General features: G+C 42.0%; 1 protein-coding gene across 2 annotated transcripts in view; it reads right to left on the bottom strand.

Annotated features, from left to right (window-relative positions):
- The window catches only part of LOC140348800 (anoctamin-1-like), a 136,535-nt gene that overhangs the window by 20,727 nt on the left and 91,486 nt on the right, over window positions 1-24,322 (bottom strand). For both annotated transcript variants that reach the window (XM_072434896.1, XM_072434897.1), the window contains 6 exons: window positions 23,526-23,600; window positions 4,861-5,062; window positions 3,023-3,134; window positions 2,880-2,937; window positions 1,163-1,263; window positions 857-1,020 (listed from right to left, as the gene is read on the bottom strand). In XM_072434896.1, the coding sequence (XP_072290997.1) occupies window positions 857-1,020; window positions 1,163-1,263; window positions 2,880-2,937; window positions 3,023-3,134; window positions 4,861-5,062; window positions 23,526-23,600 (712 nt within the window). The remainder of the gene's footprint in view (window positions 1-856; window positions 1,021-1,162; window positions 1,264-2,879; window positions 2,938-3,022; window positions 3,135-4,860; window positions 5,063-23,525; window positions 23,601-24,322) is intronic.

The following is a 24,322-nucleotide window of genomic DNA, read 5'->3' as shown; positions in this document are numbered from 1 at the left end:
AGTTTGTGCCAGGGGTAAAACATCCAACCAATGCACGTCAGGAAAGCTATACCTACTTCCTTGCCATTGATTCTGTCTCAGGGCTCCCCGTCTCTCAAGATAACACAGTAATTCTAACCATCATCGATCATTTTCAAAATCTGATCAGGATATGGGACACCATCATCACTTCAGTAGAAGAGCAGCTCCACAGCCACTCCTCGCCAGTTTGTTTAATCTACTCTCCCAATCCTGCCTGCCTGCCAGCTTCCATATCTAGATTATTTTTACATTTTTGTTAATAAACCTTTTAGTTAATTAATAAAACTTTTAGTATTTAAGTGTTCAGATTTTGGGTCCTATTGCAAACCATTTTACCATTATCTATGTTTGGATACCACACCTTATTTCCAGGACCAGCACAAGTGTGAATGAAGCAATTAGCAATGTGACCACATGATAACTGATAAATCCATGCATTTGTGTATATGGAGCGATGCCCAGAGTCCCATTTGTTAAACAGCACAGGGAAGTTTCAGGTTTCTGATCTCTTACATAACTACCTGGAGAAGACATTTCTGAGGCTAAGAGCAGACAAGCTCCTAAACAGGAATAATGAAACAAGCGTGAATAAAGCAATATACAACTCCATGGATTATTTTGATGAGGGAACAACATTAACAAGTCTATCTAGCATGATTTATGTCCTTTAATACTACTTGAGCAATCTGTCCAGAGCAGTGGTCGTTGTAATGCAGGGACAGATCTGGGTTCTCAAGCCATTGCATGGATATGTTTACGGGCAGGGTTGTGAAAAATGTGAGAATGCAGGGCTGTGGCCACAAAAGAACATAGGAACACTTGTTCTTGAACCCACTCATCTCCATGTACTCGGGGGTTACGCCCTCATATGGCTCCAGGGTGTGGTCCTTGTGGTACTGCTGCTTTGGCCGTTTGCCCTCAAACTTGTTCTCCTCCTCCTCTGCTGCTTTCCTATTTCCCTTGTGCTCCTGGAAGGATCTGTACATCTTCTTAAGTTTACTGCAGGACAAGAAATCAAGAAAAGTGTTTTCCATATTGTATTTCATAACAAATATTTTCAGATACAGAGGGAACTACGTTCATTGTCATTTAGGACATACATACATCATATTATTCGCAAGAGTAATGTAAATAGACTTACGGTATAAGGACCTCAAAAACGTTGTTCTGGATGAGTTGTTTACCGAGCATAATCATACTGAGTTGGATGCACAGCTCAATGAGACAGCCTGGAGGGGCACACTTAAACACAGGATTTTGAATCTGTCAAATGTCTGTTGGTGAATTTGAGGTCGCGTAACCAAAATGTCAACTCAATAAGAGTACAGTTACTTCAAAGGGGCATGTAATATAGTAAAATCTATTTTGCCATATTTTGCCCCAGCACAGATACATTGTAAACCCAGCCCTTAGTGTCAAAATTACACAGCTGTATGCTTTCTACCTCTAATTATAGAGCATTTAACTCTCTGCGAAGCAGGAAGTTTATTGTCAGCATGATAGTTGGTAATGTTCAGCTTCGCTTCCGTCAAATCTTCGTTTCCGTCAGTCATCGCTTCCGTCAGTCATCGCTTCCGTCAGTCATCGCTTCCGTCAATCATCGCTTCCGTCAGTCATCGCTTCCGTCAGTCATCGCTTCCGTCAATCATCGCTTCCGTCAGTCTTCGCTTCCGTCAGTCATCGCTTCCGTCAGTCATCGCTTCCGTCAGTCATCGCTTCCGTCAGTCATCGCTTCCGTCAGTCATCGCTTCCGTCAGTCATCGCTTCCGTCAGTCATCGCTTCCGTCAGTCATCGCTTCCGTCAGTCATCGCTTCCGTCAGTCATCGCTTCCGTCAATCATCGCTTCCGTCAGTCTTCGCTTCCGTCAGTCATCGCTTCCGTCAGTCTTCGCTTCCGTCAGTCAGCTGTTGCTACACTTGAAGCATACCAACATTGAGTTATTATTGAGTTATTATTAAGCACCTTGTAACACCCGCAAACTTAATATTAACATAATACCTTTTCCCTGCCACAATGAAAAAAATTGTGTTTTTTCGGCTCTGTTATTATGGCTTCCTTCATTTGGCCATTGAAAATGTTGGTTACTTGTACAATTTGTTTTGAATTGTTTCTATTTTTAAATGGGTTATAACTGTAGAATAAATGTTTCAAGACAAACCCTTTGACCATAATAGTTAAATACACTTCATCTTGCATTAGTGATGCATTAAAATGTAACTGTACATTATAGTCTGTCATAAGAGCAGGTTTCTCTAGTGATTGGTGGACTGATATTTTACAGATTGACAAGTATTGATTCTCAACTCATTAAATCGTTATCGCAAAAGTATGGCAATACTTTCCATAGTATTACTTGGTATCAAAGCAAAAAAGTATAGTATCTCCCATCACTAACTTATCGGGACCGTCTGAATTAAGTAACAAATACTGAAACAAATTATATACATAGGACAAAATGTTTCATTTCTGAAAGTCTTTCTGAAATAGTTTTGAGTGTTTGTTATGGTGGTATCAAAATCCAAATACTGTCCCACAAATACATAAATGTTGTTATTACGTTTGTGGTAGCAAAGTTATACATTTAAATTTAAAACTGACAATTTTTAATTATGTTTGGGGTTTATTATGTGAAGGGGATTCTTTTGTGCGTGGGTGTTACACACCTTTCAGTAGGTAAATGAGCAATACATTTGGACCACTGCAAACACTTTTCAATGAACTGAGACAGCATATAATTAAGTAACTGTATGGCCTCAAAAAAATTACTAGTACAATTTCTTCAAGTCCTTATTAAAGTACTTGTAACTGAGCACTACCCACCGGTCAACAACACATTGCAATATGAATTCCAACTCACCTCCTCCATGCGATAATCTCCAAACGCGTAAACATAGTCCCCAGGGCGCCCAGAAAATCTGTTTGATAAAATTGGTCATTCAAAACACAGAATGGTGCTACATATTCATGTCTATCAGTGGCAGAAGGAACCCTTGCACAAACCTGCCCTTGAAGAAGGCCACGTAGAAAATGGGTGCAAATGCATTCATAGATTTTAGGAAAAAGGACTTGAAGATTAGTCGCTCTTCAAACTCTTCCTTTGTCCTGGGAATTTCTGTAGGAACAAGATCAGAGATATCCTATCAGGCATTGTCCTTACTGCAATCAGTGTGAGCTTGAGGTATAAATGAGTAAGTCATCAAATCAACAAAAATACTTACAATGTTCATAGTGTTCATATTCATAATGAATTTAATACCATTAAAAAAGTTATCAAAATGGAAATATTAAAAAATCTAATTAAACAGCAAGAGAAGAAAAATAAGCTTCTGGTGGACAGGCCCTAAAATAAAATAAAAATGAATATTACTTTTCTATGGATTCCGCCAAATTTTTTACTTTATTACAAGTCCCTAAAAGTAATTTAGCTTCAATTTTAAAAGAGGAATTGCCTAAACCCGACAAATGCCACAAACTAGCGTCAATCAAACCATCGCTCTTTATATTTACCAAAGAAAATCTAGGTGGAATTTATGTATCTGATATTTCTCTGTGCCAGTGCTTCAGAGTTAAGCCCCCCCCCCTTTCTAATAAGCCCCTCCCCTAGGAAGAAGAAAACACTTTGCAACCCCGACTCTCCACCGAGACTATAAATATGGTGAGCGTATAAACTCTGCACCCCCGATATGTTAGCGAAGTAAAGTGTGTGTTTTATTGATGTGTCATTTATTTGGGTTCATGCTGCCAACATTAAAGACACAGTGGACACGGTGGTCTGTCCTCGTCTCACACGGTGGTCTGTCCTCGTCTCACACGGTGGTCTGTCCTCGTCTCACACGGTGGCCTTTACTCGTGCTACATATACTTCCTCATATTTCCTCGTCTTATTAGCTTCTGGGTGACTTTAGTTTGATTTGTTATTAGGGATGTCAAAATATTCATTTTAGTCACAATTACCACGAGGAGAAATGTCACAATTTTACGATTATTCACAATTATCAGAAAAAAGTAAGAAAACATTTATGTTGTATTTTTTAATGTTTAAACTTGCAAATATTCCTGTGAGAATACTCTTTAATACAGCATATTAATAACACACATATATATGTATATATATACATATATATTGCGTTAAGTTGTGTCTAGATTCGTTTCCTCATTAGATTGATTTCGCCATGAATATGAAATGGATTTAAAATAACAAACAGCGTTTTGAAGCTTAAAGTACAGAGAAAAGGACGCGTCCCCTGGACAGTGCTTCCACTGTCCACTGACGTCTTCTTCTAGTGTGTCAAACGCCTGCGGTTCCTGCTAGAGCGGCCGTTAGCCAGTAAAATCTATAAATTAGACGCACCGGGTTCAAAGCGTGGGGGAAAAGTAGCGGCTTAAAGTCCGAAAGATACGGTACATGCATTAGCCATTTCGAACGGGTCTTAAACCGTGCATTTGGGTATAACAATTACCTAAAACACAATTTTACCACATTACACCATATAACCCATTGATATGACGACCAGCAGCAGTGGCGTTCAAGGCAAAAGTTTTAATGTATGCTTGTCAGGGTAGGAACCAAAAATGTATGCCAAGTTTTTCAGTGGGTCAGGTTGGATTTTTACTCAAGTCCGGAGGAGTGAGTCCAAAAAAACTGACCCACACATTTGTACAGAGGACAAATGTGAAGTGTATCTTAGCTCAAAAAGCAGATCAAACCCAAAATCAAACCATACATACTTTAATCTGACCAAAGCACTATCCATTTCTCTCTTTTTTCAAACAAACTAAATAACTCTATAGCTGGTCTCAAGTGTCTGGGGTGCCCTTGTACATGTGTGACAGAGTACCTAGCTCGGTGAGCCAGATGGCTATGGCCCCGTACACCTCTTCCAGCACCAGCACCACCAGCATGTTGAGCACGATCCCTGTGGTGGTGACGGTCATCCGCACGCTGGCTTTGGCTTCAGGGTCTGGATTCATGGACCACACACTCAGCATGCAGATCCTATATACGGCCACGCCCACCACTACGGAGACCGTCACCATGATCTGAAGAACACAAAATATGCCACAGTGGATATACAGATCTTATATTTAATACAAAACATGTCTACAAGATGGACTGTAGGACAGGGATGATTCTCAAAATAATATCGAAGTGTTCAATAATGGTGTTCCAACTTGGACGTGTGCTCTACCACGTGCACTGGGCTGATCGGGACCTGATGTGTGTAACAACAAAGAGTGATATTTTTACATGATGTGGTTTAGAAAGAGTATTTGCACATATGAGGGCATTCATTTGATGTTTTAAGCATTTTGATAGAACACAAAAAAGTCACAATTGAATAATGATTTGCAAAAACTATTTTTTTAGTGCCTGAACAGAACAGAACATTTAACGTAACATTTTTCCCTAATGTAAAAACAACATGAGAAAAAACAACAACTGTGCCTCGTGGAATAATGTGGCTAATGTGAAGTGCAGGAAGATGTTTGCCTTTAACAAAGTAAAACTAAACATTCTAAACTCTTCAAACTTCTGTCACCATTTGGCAGTATAAGGACCTCAAATGTGGACACCGAAACCTTTTATATTTTGGTCTAGACAAGCCATAATGTCTTATACACACATGTGGACACCAGGTAATGCTAACGCAAGAAGTAAACATTTCCATAGAGGTTTACTGCTGCTGTATTCTAACAGAAATGGGTTCAACTTTATGTCACTTTAGTTTCTTTACATAATTATATCCAGGAATGACAAAAAATATGAACTTTTCAATACTCTCCAATTCAAATCAAAACTGCATTAGGCTTTGTGTCATTTAACCTGTTACCATCCACCTATTTCGCCCTGTGCACACTGGTTGAACCCAAATGGCATTGCTTATTAAAGGAGGATCTTAAGTTCCAGATGCAAGTGTGATGCATCATTAGAAAGCTTAGGCCTTCTAGTTTCTGCAGATGTGCACATGACAGACTGTCAGGGCTTCAGAACTTACACTACAGAGGCCCAAATATAAACAAAACATCCTTTGATTAGTCTCGCCTGAATATTGTCCATGTGTAACGGTCCTGAGCATGACATACTTCATTGTGTGTTTATGCTGTTCACTGCACATGATGTTTATCTTGTTGACAACAACTGTGTAAAGTTTCAGATCTCTAGAACAGGCATTTTGGTGCTGTTGACCTTTTTGTATCAAAAAGTATATTCAAGTGATCCAAATATGTGCCAACTGTGCCAAACTGTTTTATTACAATTTTATTTCCTCTATGATCATAAAACTTACATTGTGATGTTTTGTAGGCCACTAATACCTATTATAACGGCTAAAAACAATGTATGTGAAAATGTGTAAATATGAGTTTACCCATGAATTTCCCATATAGAGGTGAACATATACATATATAAGATAAGATAAGATAAGATAAGATATTCCTTTATTGTCCCACATGGGGAAATTTCATTGGTGCAACGCAGGTAGATACAGAGGTAGATACAGAAGAACAGATCACTTATAGGAAGTCTGAAAAACACTTTCAGTAGAAGCTCTCCTATAAATAAATAAAAACTCCCATAGACAAATAAATAAATACCATGGCATGTGATCCCGACAGTAATTGCACATGAATATGTGTCACGACAGCACATAGATTGCACATGAATTTCACAGTAATTGCACATACGACAGAATTGCACATCAGTATTAGGTTAGGTCAGTATTGCGACGGGATAACGTGACGATCTCCGGGTAAGACGACAGTTCTCCGCAGTTTCATGAGTTCCTCCTTTGTGGAAACGCGGTACGGCACCGGCCGGGGGGCGGGGCCGGAGGCGGGGGGCGGGGCCGGGGGGCGGGGCCGGAGGCGGGGGGCGGGGCCGGAGCCGGGGGGCGGGGCCGGAGCCGGGGGACTCAGAGCCAAAACACATCGCCACGACACGACGAAAACACTCAATCCAGCCGAATAAAGTCAAAACAAGTTAATTTAAAGCGATTCCAGTGCGTGTCCCGATCGTTCGTGAAGTATATATGTAACAAAATGCGCGTCCAAAAGGCTAATAAAATCAGAAAACGTTATGCGTAAAATCTAGTCCCTCCTGCCGAAAAATCTTGGCTCTGACTGTCATTACGCACGTGAATACAGAGGATTCTGTGTGAATAAGGCCTTAGTCCCGCCCACCATTCGAAAGCTATTCTTATTGTCTAGAATAATATGTCAATCTAAGTCTGCTAAGTAACTGCTGACGTTAGCTATGTGGCTAAAAACAAGTTAGCTTTGCGTGTCGGAAGTGGTGCAGTTTTTTCCTCCGGAGGCTGTAGAGAACAAACCCGTGGATGGTCTCATCCTGTAGCTGACAGTCTGAAGAAAAGATCGATGCCAAACACAATCTTATAAGTCAAACAGGTCATTTATTATGGGCGGAGAAATGCGCCGGACGAGCCTTAATCCTGACCATCGTCAGAGAAGAAAACTTTGTTTACTTGACAATATCTCGAAATCGGATAACTTCAGGAAAAATACAAGTGGATATTGTTTTTCAATGGTTCCTTACGGACAGACTGAGCACAAGGATGTACAGAATTAAAGCCGTTTCGTCCATTATAAACAGCAAACAGGACATGCGTTTGTAAAAGTTGAGACTTTCTCACAAACTATTGGCAATTGCTTCTTGGGGCATATTATTCAATGTAAATCAATGACATATTCGTTTTGTTGAGAAAATAAGCTTTAAAATGATGTATAACTTGCTGGTATTGACCACGGAAATTGATGATGGAAGAGAATATTCGAGATGGAAAATGCGCGCTGGCGCGCAGGTGGATGGTAACAGGTTAAGAAGGACACGTTGGAGGGACTATGTCTCTCAGCTGGCCTGGGAACGCCTCGGGATCCCCCCGGAGGAGTTGGAAGAAGTGTCTGGGGAGGGTGAAAGTCTGGGAGTCCCTGCTTAGACTGCTGACCCGGCCCCGGATAAGCAGAAGAAAATATATTGATGGAATTAAGATGATCCGCACAACGTCACAGTGGTGAGAATTAAATTCATGACATATCAATTGTGATAGGGCTTGAGACCCCATTTTAAAATAATTGTTTTTTGAGTTTTTCAAACATAAAAAGTAATCCCCATTTATACGCACATTTGTACTGTAGGAATTAATACGCATTTAATATTGTAATGCATTAATATAGCTTTCATTGTTATAGCAGACTGAACGCACGCGCACACACACACACACACACACACACACACACACACACACACACACACACACACACACACACACACACACACTTGCTCTGTCTGCTTGGTCTGTATCTGCTCCCCCAACTTCTCTGTCTGGGTCAAGGGTCGGGTCGCATCTCACGACCATATTAGGATGTCCTGGAAGGTACAGCCTGGTGCGAGAGAAGATCCACCTTCTTAAGAATATTCATATCTTTGTCCTGTGTGTGAGAGGCCCCCAGATGAGGACCAGATGTCTGATGGGAACTTGAGGGACAGGACATGCGTTTTTAATCTGTTAGTTTTGTAATCGTAGAGAATAAATGCTTTTATTTTAACAACCATAATCTTGTCTTGTTATTCTCAGTAATTAGAACCAACAGTACCCTGACTAACACTCACCCTGATCATCTGCACAAGCACACATACAAACGTTCAGGCACAAGCACACATACAAACGTTCAGGCACAAGCACACATACAAACGTTCAGGCACAAGCACACATACAAACGTTCAGGCACAAGCACACATACAAACGTTCAGGCACAAGCACACATACAAACGTTCAGGCACAAGCACACATACAAACGTTCAGGCACAAGCACACATACAAACGTTCAGGCACAAGCACACATACAAACGTTCAGGCACAAGCACACATACAAACGTTCAGGCACAAGCACACATACAAACGTTCAGGCACAAGCACACATACAAACGTTCAGGCACAAGCACACATACAAACGTTCAGGCACAAGCACACATACAAACGTTCAGGCACAAGCACACATACAAACGTTCAGGCACAAGCACACATACAAACGTTCAGGCACAAGCACACATACAAACGTTCAGGCACAAGCACACATACAAACGTTCAGGCACAAGCACACATACAAACGTTCAGGCACAAGCACACATACAAACGTTCAGGCACAAGCACACATACAAACGTTCAGGCACAAGCACACATACAAACGTTCAGGCACAAGCACACATACAAACATACTAGAGGAGAGAGGCGCTTATATTCACCACTAAAGAAATCATATAAAATGCACAGTTATTTTAAACTGTTCTAACTAACAAGGTCTGAACCAAGACAAAACCAGAATCAAAGCAGGTGTACATTTGGGAGATGGCTGGCAGGCTGGATCAGATTCACGGGCCTAATCTGGCCCCAGGCCTAAAATTGAAGAGCCCTAGGCGCTATTGAGCAGGAAGACGGACCAGTAGTTGGCAAGGTCTAGTGGTTATTTTCCCTTTTTTTAGTATTACAGATATGTGAAGCCCTTATAATGATCCATATAATGATTCAAGGAGGGTTTTTATTTATTAAAATAATTATTATAATAATTTATCAATCTAAGTATAATAGGAGACAGGTTTTCTTTTTCCTTTTTTTCTGTGGCAACTTTTCTTTGGCGAGGCAGTGTATAATTCCAAATAAAATCCTTTCAAAACTGTTTAGGTCAACCGTATTGATATGTTCTCACTGGACATTAAGAATTTTAGGGTGACATACATTTTTTTCCAGTACAATAAAGAAAAAGCACATGGCCTGGCCAAACAAGACAAGAGGCTGATAAACCACAATGCCTGATGCTTGACATCTCTTCCTGTGATGTCACTTCCGGGTGAGTGTATCGCGTTTTCAGAGTTGTTTGTTCGCTACTTTCTATCGTTAATCCACATATTATACACAATATTTTAGCCTCATATTCACACCAGTGAAAGTTTGATTTATCCACAAACAATCCGGAGCCTCACACAGCTCACTTTGTGCAGTATGACGTGGATTAAAACCCGCTCGCTCTCTAGCTTCAGCCTGAGCTAGCCTAGCATAGCCACTAGCGCCATGGCTGAATCTCCCTCTGCCTTTACCTGCTCAAGTTATCATATGTCGAGTCAGAACCCTGGGGCTCTTTCTCTGATGCGTGAAGTGCAGTGTAGTGGAAGCTTTGGTTGCCAGGGTTACGGAGTTAGAAGATCTGCTGTTTAGAGGAGCTAAAGTCTAGCTATAGCCAGGTTGTAGCATCAAGTTTACCGGACTGCGCTACAGGGCGTAGCATTAGCATTAGCAGTGCTAGTAAGGTTAGAGACGTGAAGCTGCTGCTAGCGTAAGCTGCTACCAGCTGCTGCTAGCGTTAGGTGTTACCCAGGGGCCAGAATGGGTCACATCGAAAGAAACCTTAAGCTCCTAAAGCAGAGTAGCCAGCGATTCCGTCGAATCGTGATTCACGCAGACGGTAAAGACGCCCGGCGGAGACAATCAGAGGTGCTCAAATTACAAGTAGGTGCCGTGTGTGAATTGGAAAAGTCGATGTCAGACACTGTAATATTTTCTGGTCCCTGCCCAATCGGATCAATGCTGAACTGTACAGCCTCTTTCAGCATTCAACAGCTGGTTATCCAGATGGTGCCCTCAAAACAACGTAGTCTTTGTTGACAACTGGAGTGCGTTTTGGGGAAAGCCCGGGCTCATACGCAGGGATGGCATCCATCCGACTCCGGAGGGTTCATCCCTATTAGTTCAGAATTTGACCGATAGCCTTAGTGGCCTAAAGTGACCACCCAGGGATGAGCCCCGGGCGCAGAGAAGCAGTGTAAGACGCTCCTGTCGCTGAGCTCCTGCCCTCTCTGTCACATGTGAAGTGTTCAGACAGATAAAGACTGTGTGTGTCCCTCGTACAAATAATGCCAAAAAGTCACATCTCAGAAAAACTATTTCAGGCGTCAGACCAAATAACTTAGGAAAAATAACACTCACAAATGACACAAATATACAAATGAATAAGCACGTAAAATGTGGACTGCTAAACATTAGAGCAATTACCTCCAAATCGTTATTAGTTAATTAATTAATTGGTGACTCTAACAACATACTTCAACAAGACGATTATGTCAGACTAAATGAGTCCACCCCACCCACCCATGTTAACCCCACCCACCCATGTTAACCCCACCCACCCATGTTAACTTTCAGACTGCCAGGAGCACAGGCCGAGGTGGTGCTGTGGCAGTGATCTCACACTCAAGCCTACTCATGAGCCCTAAAACTAACAATGCATTTCTCATCTCATTTAAAGCCTCATGTGTCAATCACATGTCCAAATATGAAAAACCTAAAAGGAGTTTTGTTCATAGTTATCTACCGACCTCCTGGTCCCTACTCAGAGTTTTTAACAGAGTTTTCTGACTTTATATCAAACTTAGTGTTAGCCTGGGATAAAATAGTTATAGTTGGAGACTTTAATATCCACGTGAACATGAGTGATGACGCTCTCAGTAATGCCTTCAGCGCCTTGTTAGACAGCATTGGTTTCACTCAGAATGTAAATAAACCGACTCACACTCACAAGAACACTCTGGATCTTGTCCTAACGTATGGAACAGAGATTAGTGACCTCAGTGTCCTCCCTCAAAACTCTATATTGTCAGATCATTTCCTAATTACCTTTCAGTTTATTCTTAAAGATCATCCAGTCCCACAAAATAAAGTTATAATGAAAAGGACAATATCTGAAAAATCTATCTCAAAATTCATATAAATAATAGAGCCAATATTCAGTGACATGTCACGTGATCATGTCATGTGATCACGTCATGTGATCATGTTATGTGATCATGTCATGTGATCCTGCTGAGAACAGTTTTAGTCCCAGTATAAGTAATCAATTTGTCGACTTGACCATGAACAACATCAAGAGCATGAGTCTGCTCTTGATGTTGCAGCACCGTTAAAACAGAAGGTCATAAGGTCAAAGCGCCTCCTCCTGGTACAACGAAGAACTGCGTTCACATAAACAAAGAGTTAGAAAGCTAGAGGGATTATTTGGCCCCTCCCACACAGAAGAATCCCTAAAAGCTACTGTCCTATCAGCAGCTCTGTGTGAGGCCCAAACCAGAGACTATTCACATCTAATAGAAGTCAACGAAAGTAACACATTGTAGCCATGGTAACAAACTGTCACAGCGCAGTAGAGCCCTCACTCCCAGCTTCTCTCAGCTCTGATGATTTCCTCCTATTTTTAACAATAAAATAAAAACAGCCAGAGATAAATTAGATGAAATTACCCCCCCTATTAGCCCTGAACTAGCCCAAGCTGTAAATCTAACATCCACCTGTAAATGTAGAAAGGTTCACAGCTGTTGATCAAGTAGCGATAACTTCAGCCCTTATGTCCTCTAAAAGCTCAACTTGTGTCCTAGACCCCATTCCAAGCTCCTCAAAGACATTCTCCCCCTAATTATAGACCCTATTCTTACTATAATAAATACTTAAGTAGAAAGTGCTTATGTTCCATGTCCTTCAAACATGACGTCATTAAACCTCTTCTGAAAAAGACTCATCTAGATCCCGACCTATTGGTAAACTACAGACCTATTTCAAATCTTCCCTTTGTCTCTAAAATCCTTGAAAGAGTTTTAGTTAAACAGCCTTGAATTTGAAGTTTTCCAGTCAGGGTTCAGAGCCCACCACAGCAGGGTTCAGAGCCCACCCCAGCAGGGTTCAGGTCCCACCACAGCAGGGTTCAGAGCTCACCACAGCAGGGTTCAGAGCCCACCACAGCAGGGTCCAGAGCCCTCCACAGCAGGGTCCAGAGCCCACCACAGCAGGGTCCAGAGCCCTCCACAGCTCTGAAACTGCACTAGTTAAAGTCACAGATGACTTATTAGCTGCAAACGATGGACTGGTCTCAATCCTGGTTCTGACTTCAGTGTTTGACACCATCGACCACAACATTCTACTGCAGAGGTTAGAATCTGATGTAGGTGTCAGAGGCCCCGCCCTCAGGTGATTAAATCCTATTTATCTGATAGTTACTAATGTGTTACTGTAAACCAGAGCTCCTCCCCTTGTTCTAAAGTAACTTATGGTGTACCACAGGGGTCAGTACTGGGTCCAGTTCTGTTTCCTCTTCACATGCTGCCGTTAGGTCACATGATCAGGTCACATGGCATTCATTTCCACTGCTCTGCAGACGACACTCAGCTGTATTTATCAATGAACCTGATCAGAGCGATCAAGTAGACAGACTTGGGGATCATCTCAAAATGGGTTGAAGCTGAAAAGACGTAATTTTTTTCGTCTCTCTCTGGACCCCCTCCCCCCCTCAAAAGACAAAAGACTGGCTTCACATCAAATGTTACGCGTTGATAAAACGATAGTAGCTTGATCGACCCTGCTCACCTTTAGTTCCTGAACATCCTTTGGTCTGTTTATCAGTAGAAGTTAAGAATTCTCCAAATAATGTCAACTGTCACTCATGTTTGTTTACTCAATTGGCGCGCCGTGTCCAGCGCGGGGAGCGGGGCGGGTGCTCTCTCGCACGGGCTATGGTGCGTTGTGATCACGCGCACGGCGGGCCACGGTGCGCACAGGCCGCGGTGCGCACACGGGCCGCGGTGCGCCGTGCTCCCCCGTACGCACTCCCCGTGCTCCGCGCCGCACCCGCCGCCTAATGTTGGCCTAATGCTCGTTGCTGAGAGAGTTTTTTAGCATTTCAAAACAACTACTGCCACAACGATGTATTGAAGCTTCAAAGCAACAAAAAGACAAAATGTAGGTTCAACCCCCCCAAGACGAAAAATATTAAGTCTTTTCAGCTTCAACCCATTTTGAGATGATCCCTTAGTGCTTGTGTGAAGGAAATAAAAACCTGGATGACACTTAATAATCTGCTTTTTAACCCTGAACAAACCGAGGTCATTGTGCTGGAGGTCATTGTGCTGGAGGTCATTGTGCTGGAGGTCATTGTGCTGGAGGTCATTGTGCTGGAGGTCATTGTGCTGGTCCTAAACATGTACGAGACGCTTTATCTGAGCAGATAGTCACACTGGACAATGTCAGTGAAGCCTCCAGTTCTACTGAACGAAACCTCAGAGTCTGATTGGACCAGGAGCTCTCATTTAAAGCTCATATAAATCAAGCTTGTTAAACAGACTATTTCCATCTGCGTAATATAGATAAAATCAGAAGAATCCGGCCTAAAAGTGATGCTGAAAATTGTATCCATGCATTTGTAACGACTACATTAGACTGTAACTCCTGCTCACAGCAGGTCCTAAAAGCTCCGTAAAAAGCTTTAACTGGTTCAAAATGCAGCAGCAAGATTACTAACAGGAACTAAAAGAAGAGAGCACATTACGCCGGTGCTGGAGTCTCTTCACTGGCTCCTGTTGAGTTTAGAATCAAATTTAAACTCCTCCTCCTGACTTACAAAGCCATAAATGACATGGCCCCATCCTACCTCAAAGATGCTATAGAACCATCTCATCCAAACAGAGCTCTTCACTCTCTAAATGCTGGACTTCTGGTGGTGCCAAGAGTCTCTAAAAGCACAGTAGGAGGTAGAGCCTTCTGGTGGTCCCAAGAGTCTTTAAAAGCACAGTAGAAGGTAGAGCCTTCTGGTGGTCCCAAGAGTCTCTAAAAGCACAGTAGGAGGTAGAGCCTTCTGGTGGTCCCAAGAGTCTCTAAAAGCACAGTAGGAGGTAGAGATCCTGTGTTATGGAATCAGCTTTGTCCATGTTAAAGAGGCCGACACAGTCTCTTTATTTAAGACCAGGCTTAAAACGTTCCTCTTTGAAATGACTTATGGTCAGGCCAGTTAGGAACAGAAATATAAAGCTACAGTTTCAGCTCCGCTGCCCTAGGAGCAACTCTGGGGGAAGTATGGCAGCTTGAGCACTGTCCTCTGATAAAGACTTATTCTATCAAACAATATTTAATATTTAATTCCACTTGCAAACTGTTCATTGCCTTTTATTTTTCTCACTCTGATGACCTGTGACCCAGATGCTCCTCTCCTGCTGAAGCGGTATCTACCCCATATGGACGGTCCTTCATCTGCCTGAAAGATCTGGTTCTCCTCCTGAAGATCTGGTTCTCCTCCTGAAGAACTCGTTCTCCTCCTGAAGAACTGGTTCTTCTCCTGAGTGGGTCCAGCTCCAGTCTCCCTCGCGTCCGTCTGTGAGAGTCAGATCTCTCCTTCACTCTGGAACTCCTCCAGGTTTCTACTTTTCCCAAGGAGGTTTTTTGTAGTTTTTTTCTGGCCGAGAAGGAGGGTCTAAGGACAGAGGACCCTGGGACATCGTCCCCTGCCACCACAGACATTATTTAATCCGTTTTTCACTGTTGCCCTCAAAGGCAACTGTTGTTGTGATTTTGGATTGAATTGAACTGATAATGAGCTTTCTTAACCATCATGTGAAAGAGCGTGTCATGAAGGCTGCAAAAGTTAGATGTCCTTTATCTTGCTATTTTCCCATTTCATATTCTACCCTGAAGGTGTATATATATATTGATAACCATGACATTGATGGCATTGATGATAATAATCAAGGGGTTTGAAGGGATGCATACTAAATCCAGGTTCAGGTTCCCATGCCATATTTGCATAATGTTACAACAGCAAAACACAAGCTACTTGAACAAGGACGACTATCAAACACAAGGCTTAACTGCAGATACAAATAAACTCAACTTGTCTGATTTATTCACTGTTTTTAACAGAAGTTACAACTTACAAATCACAAGCTACGAGCTAGCAGCTAAACTATAGCTTAACAGTTAACACACATTCCTGTGTTTTACTCAAGGAACAAGAGCATGTTGAGTATTGACAGAGTCAGTCTGGGTCCAAGCGGTCAAGAGCATGTTGAGCAGGGGCCCCTAATCTTTTTGCACCACAGACCGGAATAATGTAGGTTTTATTTTCACGGACCGGTGTGCTAGTTTATGTCGCGCTCAGGTTAATTTGCTCGGAAGTGGGCGGAGCTTAGGCTTCCATTCGATTCAGCTCGGAAAAGACGCGTTTGTACATTATTAAGTGTACCATACCAAAAGATCCGAATGGGAGTAACATAAGGTACAGTTGCACGTGTCTTCACTGTTCTTCTGACTGGTGGAAGCTCATCAGATAAATATGGCAAAAATAAGTGCATAAAAATTACGACACACCACAGGCTGAATCAGTAGGGGCCCTGCACATGTTTCTGTGCAATGAGACGGTCCCATCTTAGAGTAATGGAGACAATGACCCCTGCAGTGTGTTTGAGTCCAGTCTGATGTAGTTTTGTCTTGTTGCCGTCACGGCACTGGAAGCAGCTCAAACTCTTGTAAAAGTAAAAACAGGTGATCGCGCAGCAGTTGCAGAATTCTGGCCCAGGAGACTTGTCCAAAATCCCCGCTGGCTCCTCGTCTGGCTCCTCGTCTGGCTCCTCGTCTGGCTCCTCGTCTGGCTCCTCGTCTGGCTCCTCGTCTGGCTCCTCGTCTGCTCCTCGTCTGCTCCTCGTCTGGCTCCTCGTCTGCTCCTCGTTTGCTCCTCGTCTGCTCCTCGTCTGGCTCCTCGTCTGGCTCCTCGTCTGCTCCTCACTTGGCCTTTTCCCCTTTGCAAAAATGCTCTCTAAGAGCTTGTGGGTCGACTTTTGGGCAGCGTGTTTGATGCGACGCGTCCGTAATGACGTATCATGTAAAATGCACGTATCGGTTATGTTCTCACGCAGGACAAGAGCAGAGATATGATAATATACTTGCCATTATATTTAATGGACTTCAATTTCCAATTTCCTATCAGGCTTTTCATGATAAATCCACAAACAAGCTTATTAGTGTCATGAGTGACAGGCCAAAGTTATGTCAGAGAAGATGCTGTCACTGATAGATTATTTGTACGGCCCAGTAGCAAACGCGTTGCCGACCGGTACCGGTCCCCGGCCCGGTGGTTGGGGACCCCTGATGTTGTGTATTGTTGACAGAATCAGTCTGGGTCAAGGGTCAAAGCAGCTGTTTCATCTGATACTATGTTTTGCCTTTAGATACATTTCCATCTTTAATGTTCAGATCCATTGGCATCAAAAGTCAGGTAAAAACATTCAAACAGACAAAACACCAATGTAAATAATTAAATGTGTTACAAAAACGAGCGTAAAAGTCAACTAGAACCACTATAAAGCATCAACTGCAATATCAAAAATAGAATATGAAAATATTTCACCCAACACATCAAAATAATACATGATATTAGCAGCATTAAACACCAGACCATATTTAACAACTGTAGAATACAAATACAAAATACTAATACAAAATATAAACTCTAATGACTTTGACATAATATTTACTTAGATGTATAAATATGTATATTGCACAATAACCCACTGAAATAAATGCCAAATACATCCCACCACAACATAACACTTAAGCTATTTCATTCATATTTACACCACGACCAAAGCACAACCCAGACAAGAAACCATTTTGTGATATGATGATATCTGCAATGATATGCAAATGTAGTGGCTCGCTAATAAAATGGCTCTCTAGCGCCCTCTCCAAATATATAGATAGATTGATAGATAGATTTGTTCTGGTAAAAAAGAAAAAAAACGTGATTTCATAGAGGAAAAAAGGGGTGCATCATTTTTCTCTAAAATCATTGACAAGACCCTCTGGAGAATCACACCTAAACATTTGAGGGATTCTGTTTGTCATTTAAATGGATAATATTTTACTATTTCCATGTGTGGGTTGTAAGGCGGATTACTCAGCTGCACACGATTTTCAATAGCTGGTAACCACTTCTTTATCAACTGCCCCTCCTTTTACAGCAAATCCTTGGGAGGACAGGGCAGCTGGTCCTCGGACTCAGAAACCAGCAAGAGGTCAGAGTACTGACCCCTGCACCAATGTAACTGTCTGGATGCAATTGTGAGAAAGTGGGACAAACTCTAGAGTAAGAGAATAAAAGCACAAATCAATTCAATGAAATAGACTGCGTCCCATCACAGAAGGAAAATCTAGGTCGATTTTTAAATAAAACCTTAAATGTTAAAAAAAATATCCTCACTTTTGACAACTACATTTTTAAAATATTGATATTATTCTATAAACACAGTCGCATCAGTCATACACATGAATACAATGCAACGATTTGATTGGAAACCATAGCACATAGAATGTAGTTTGACCCACTGTGGATGTGGTAGTACTAAAACATACCACTAGATGTCACACAATCTGTGTTTCGAAGCCTAAAACAGTTGGTTCAGGTGCTTGCTATTTCATGAGGCTTCACTTAGCCCATCACGAGCTGTTAGTTTCAATGCAAAAACTCCAAGGCCATCCCTGCCAGTGCGGAAGCAGGTTCATGGTGCATGCTGGGAGTGTGATGTCACACGCTTTACAGCTGCAGTCACAGACAAATGTCTTTAATCAGAGATCTACATATCCTGTTACTTCAGTAAATAATACATTTTATTCAAACAATCAATAACAGATAATCAATGAAAATGTTAATGAAAAACTAATAAGGAGTCAAATACTAACCCAATTTGTAGACTAGCAAAAAGGCAGTGGAAATACTTTATTAAAATTATGTAATACTTTTTATAGTATAGCTTATGGGGACAGAAGGAAAGGAATTCATGGTGTTTGAAAGTGAATAATTGTTTGAATAATCATGATTTATATTTTCTATAATTGAGCAGCCCTATGTTCTGTTATAGTTATACCAGACATTTCCATACACAATCTGAATAAATTTGTCTAGTGTCTGTATACAAATTAAATGTACAAAAACTGCTAGTATCTCATTCTGGCGAACCCCCTTCAACCATTAGAAAGATCTTTTTAAATGGCAAACGGAATCTCTACGGCATGCGTAAATTCAGCCTGGAAGACCTAACTCCATCCATCTCCAATCAACGCACCTCCTCGCTCCCAATCAGCACGGAGCCGGTCCCATATTAACCCCCGCGCAGATGGCTCGGCCGCTCCTGACCGTACTGCGAATTTAGTGCGATTAGCAAAGAAAAATGTCTGATTTCGAATCCGATGACCTTTGCTCCCCGTTTCTTTTTGACGAGGACTCCGGGTCGCCTCCCGATCCCCCAGCGCGGAAGAGCGCGCTCCTCGCCGCGAAAACCGCCGCTCCGTCCGCCGCTCCGTCCGCCCCCGGACCATCTGAGCGTACCTCAGCGTCGTGCCTGGACACCTCTAGGCTAAACGAACTGGCCGCCTTCCTCCACGACGAGGAATCCTCGCCTCTGGCGCGGACTTCTCCTCCTCCTTCTCCAGCAGGGCGCCCCAGCGGCAAGCGAACACGTAAGTCCTCCCCTCCCGCTAAGCGCCGCCGTTACCTCCGGCTCGCATCGGAGCGGAACGTCTCCTCCATCGCCACGGCTCCTCGTTCTTCAACCAACACCACTCTACTCCGGTCCACTCCGACACCGGTTCCCGCCGCGGCTCCACAGCTACAAGACACGCTCCTCTCTACCATCCAGGACCTCCACCACGCCGTCACCACTTTGAACTCCGGGCTCCAGACTCCGACGAGCACGGCTTTCCCCTGTCCGGATCCTCGGATCCCCCCCTCTTTTTCACTCGACTCAGCCCGCGCAGGGCCCTCTTTAGGTAGGCCGTACACTCCGATGCACGCTAACATTTCCCCTCGTCTCCGTGCAAAAATTCTGCAGGGCGGCTACATCAACCTCGTGTCCCTTATTCTCCCATCCCCCGTGACGGACAGGCGTGTAGCGTCCTCACCCGACTTCACGGTAGTTCTAAAATCTGCGGACCCCCGGCTTTCTAAAGAGTTTTCTATCGGGGAGTTCCTCGTTGCCTTCGGCTTATATAGGGACGTTATCCATGCAGCCTTCCCAGAGCGCAGAGTTGAGCTCGACGCCTATCTCGCTCTGATCGGAGACTTAAACCTGAAGTACGGACGTAATATATTCTATCAATATCACAAAGTGTTCGCTTCAAAGTGCGCAAACTGTAGACTTGACTGGTCCGTTCTAGACATGGAGATCCTAATCATGCTTACACAGGCCTTACAGTGTGGTTCGTGCGGTTCTGCGGGCCACGTTCGCACCCTATGCCCGTCCCTGCCTTTCTCTCCTGCCCCACAACATTCCGCTCCCTCAACCTCATTCTCTAGCATGCCGCCCCTGGACCGCAAGGGTAGGAAGATCGAGGTGTATAACAAGTTTGTTCTCAGACCCCAACATCAAATACTTCACCCGATAAACGGCGCCCCATCACGCTATCATAGGTAATGACCGAAAGGACAAGATCATGGATATTAGTTTCCTCCACAGGGTGGCTGGGCACTCCCTTAGGAGACAAGAGCTCCGTCACACGGGGGGAGCTTGGTGTAGAGCCTCTGCTCCTCTACGTCGAGAAAAGTGCATCCATTCTCCTGGACACCTACGTGGGGAGGTGTTTTGGGCATGTCCCACTGGGAAGAGGCACAGAGGAAGACCCGAAACATTCTAGAGGGACTATGTCCCTCAGTTGGCCTGGGAACGAAGTGAGTGTGGAAGGTAAGTCTGGGTCTCATTGCTCAGACTGCTGCCCCCGCGACCCGTTACCGGTAGAAAAGGCAGATTTTTATTAAATAAGATGGTTAACCCCGAAGCATGGGAGGTGATGGGTGCATGATAAACCTGCAAAACACAATTAAGCTTTAACTAATGTTCTTTATCTTTACAGAGATGAGTTTCTTGCAAAAATCCGATACATGCATTGAATTAATTTAAATGTGAAAAAACATTTCTGGCTTTAATGTTACCTTGTCTGCAAACATTCTGCTTGCCTAATGTAAAACTATTCTTAGGAGTTGACATTCCTATGTGAAATAAATCGGTTAACACAGATTTAGAGAGATGGGAAGATAGTAGCTTCCTCTCTCATCACCATCCAACTGCACACACTCACAGACACACAGATACAAGCACCGCCCTGCCTGGTGCCCCGCCCACCCTGTGGGAGGGGCAGAGGGCTGTGAAAACATAACAGTGATCGCTTATGAGCGTAAGATCAGTGTAAGGGCAGGATTGTGGTGTCAGCGAAAGCTAAAACAACCAAAACGAAACAAACATGGCAGTGCTAGTAGAAATATGACCTATTTTGTTTTTCAAAAACTTGCACATAGGAGCTTTTGACATTTTTACAAATATTAACAGTAACGTCCACAATCACATTCTGCAAGAGCCTTTTCAAACCTACTCATCCCTGTTCAACTCCCTCCGCTCCACCCAACAGAGCGTCCTCACAGTGGCCCCCTCCGGACTTACAAGAGGAGGGTGTTCTCAGTTAGGGCCCCCTGAAGTCTCTCCCAGAGGGGTTTAAGTGAGCAAACACTGTAGCAACCTTTAAATCCAAATCAATTACCGTATTTCCCGGACTATAAGTCGCACCTTTTTTCATAGTTTTGGCCGGGGTGCGACGTATACTCCAGAGCGACTTATATATATTATTTGTTTTTTTTTCACACTGACAACCACAAGAGGGCGCTCTAGGCTTTAAGTGGCGCAGAAAAAGAATCTGCACTTCCTCTTCCTCTGGAGTTTGTGGAGTTGTTTAGAAGTGACACAGAGGAAGAAGAATTCAGCGGATTTAGTGATTTGGGGTAAAACTGATGCTTTGCTAAACTTGTTAGCATGTTCTCTATGCTATAGTTATCTGTTAGCATGTTCTTTATGCTATTGTTATCTGTTAGCATGTTCTTTATGCTATTGTTATCTGTTAGCATTAGCATGTTCTTTTTGCTATAGTTATCTGTTAGCATTAGCATGTTCTTTTTGCTATAGTTATCTGTTAGCATTAGCATGTTCTTTTTGCTATAGTTATCTGTTAGCATGTTCTTTATGCTATTGTTATCTGTTAGCATTAGCATGTTCTTTATGCTATAGTTATCTGTTAGCATGTTCTTTATGCTATAGTTATCTGTTAGCATGTTCTTTATGCTATAGTTATCTGTTAGCATTAGCATGTTCTTTTTGCTATAGTTATCTGTTAGCATGTTCTTTATGCTATTGTTATCTGTTAGCATGTTCTTTATGCTATAGTTATCTGTTAGCATGTTCTTTATGCTATAGTTATCTGTTAGCATGTTCTTTATGCTATAGTTATCTGTTAGCATGTTCTTTATGCTATAGTTATCTGTTAGCATGTTCTTTATGCTACAGTTATCTGTTAGCATGTTCTTTATGCTATAGTTATCTGTTAGCATGTTCTTTATGCTATAGTTATCTGTTAGCATGTTCTTTATGCTATAGTTATCTGTTAGAATGTTCTTTATGCTATAGTTATCTGTTAGCATGTTCTTTATGCTATATTTATCTGAATAACTGTTCATATGTTACGTTAACATACCAGACACTTACCACAGTTCTGTCTGTGCCTCATGTAGCTGAAGGTGTTAGCGTTAGCATATGTCATGTAGCTGAAGGTGCTGGCGTTAGCATACGGCATATAGCTGAAGGTGTTAGCGTTAGTATACGTCATGTAGCTGAAGGTTTTAGCGTTAGCATACGTCATGTAGCTGAAGGTGTTAGCATTAGCATACGTCATGTAGCTGAAGGTGTTAGCATTAGCATACGTACACCTATTCACCATGTTCTCTAAGCTGTTATTATTTTATTTTAAATTGCATTTCAACTCTTCTTGGTCCTGGATTTGCACAAATATTGGCTCCAGTGCAACTTAGTCAGGAAAATACGGTAGTAATTTCTATACATATTTTCTAATGTGGTTATGTATGTCCTGCACAGATATATATATATATATATATATATCTGTGCAGGACATACATAACCACATTAGAAAATATGTATAGAAATTACTACCGTATTTTCCTGACTAAGTTGCACTGGAGCCAATATATATATATATATATATATATATATATATATATATATATATATATATATATATATATATATATATATATATATATACACCTGTGCAGGACATACATATATAGTGTATCAACAATGGTATTTTGTTTTTACCTGCATGCTTTTTTATAATTTGAAGTACATTGTAATATTGTTTTGAGTACTATACAAACAAAGTATTATTATTATCAATGGGCCGTGGGCCATACAATAGTATTGTTTCATTACTTTCCCTAATAGACAGTACATGGTCAGTAAAAATCAAATTACTGAAATAATCAGACAACCAATAATTAGATCTGCTTTTCAATGTCTTAACATGCACAACATAATTCATCTGGTGACATGTCAGTTAATTGTGTATTTTTACAGTAATTTTTGAAAAACAAAGTACAATTCATTTTGAATTTACTCTTTTTTGCATAATTTCCTTGTCCTGCACAGATGTGAACTATCACAAATAAATCAAATTACTCACATCAAATGATGCTGTTTATGGCATTTCAATAATCTGATAACCCCAGAAATCAGATGATCAGATTTCTGGTGTGCATTTGAACATGGCCAGTGATAAGACAGAAACGTTTTTCATACCAGGAATATGAACGTGGACACATTGATGAGGTATCCACACAGGTGATCTTCAATCTCCAACGACTCAATTTCTTGCTGTTGAAAAAAAGTCAAAGTTTGGCGCATTAAACAACTTTAGTATGTCACAGTTACTCAAAGAAGACATATTATAGTATAATATTGTTATTATGACGTCATTTTATGTTAATATGTTAGTGAACATATACTACCTGTCCAAAACAAAGTTACCACTGGAAGAATGGGCACTCTAATATTAGCTTTTGCAATATCAAAATATTTATTTCCATCCAGTGTTGCATTATTTTCACCAACTGATACTGTATTGATGACAGGAGAGTGTGATCACTGCCTTTTCCAGCACAACCCAAAGATTCTCAATGGGGTTCAGATCTGTAGTACATTAGTTTCTGCTTTTCCTTTCCTAGTTTCCCTTCCTTTCTCTGCGTGATGCCAATGATTAGACCCTTCTCAAACACACTGGCATATTGTCCATGACCACAGCATTTGTAGTTCCACATGGTTGTTTCAGAAATGAGAAACCACTCATTGTATCAGTTGGGTTTAAATACTGTGCTGTAGCTGCCAAGTGGTGACTTATTTTGATATACACAATTGTAAATACACTGGATCGTAGCCATGGGCTAATTTTCATCCGTTGTCCCACATTCACTCTCACCACATTCTCTTTCATCCTCTAGTATACTTGGACACTGGAGGCAAGGTGAGTGAAGTGTCTTGCCCAAGGACACATTGACAGTATGCACTACCGCCAACCTGTGGCACCTGGCAAGTGGTCT

The sequence above is a fragment of the Eucyclogobius newberryi genome, unplaced genomic scaffold, assembly GCF_026437365.1.
Source record: "Eucyclogobius newberryi isolate DKJ021-1_F unplaced genomic scaffold, fEucNew1.0.hap1 SCAF_7, whole genome shotgun sequence".
NCBI classification, from domain to species: domain Eukaryota; kingdom Metazoa; phylum Chordata; class Actinopteri; order Gobiiformes; family Gobiidae; genus Eucyclogobius; species Eucyclogobius newberryi.
The sequence above is the reverse complement of the archived record's forward strand: the minus strand, read 5'-3'. Positions and strand labels throughout refer to the sequence as shown.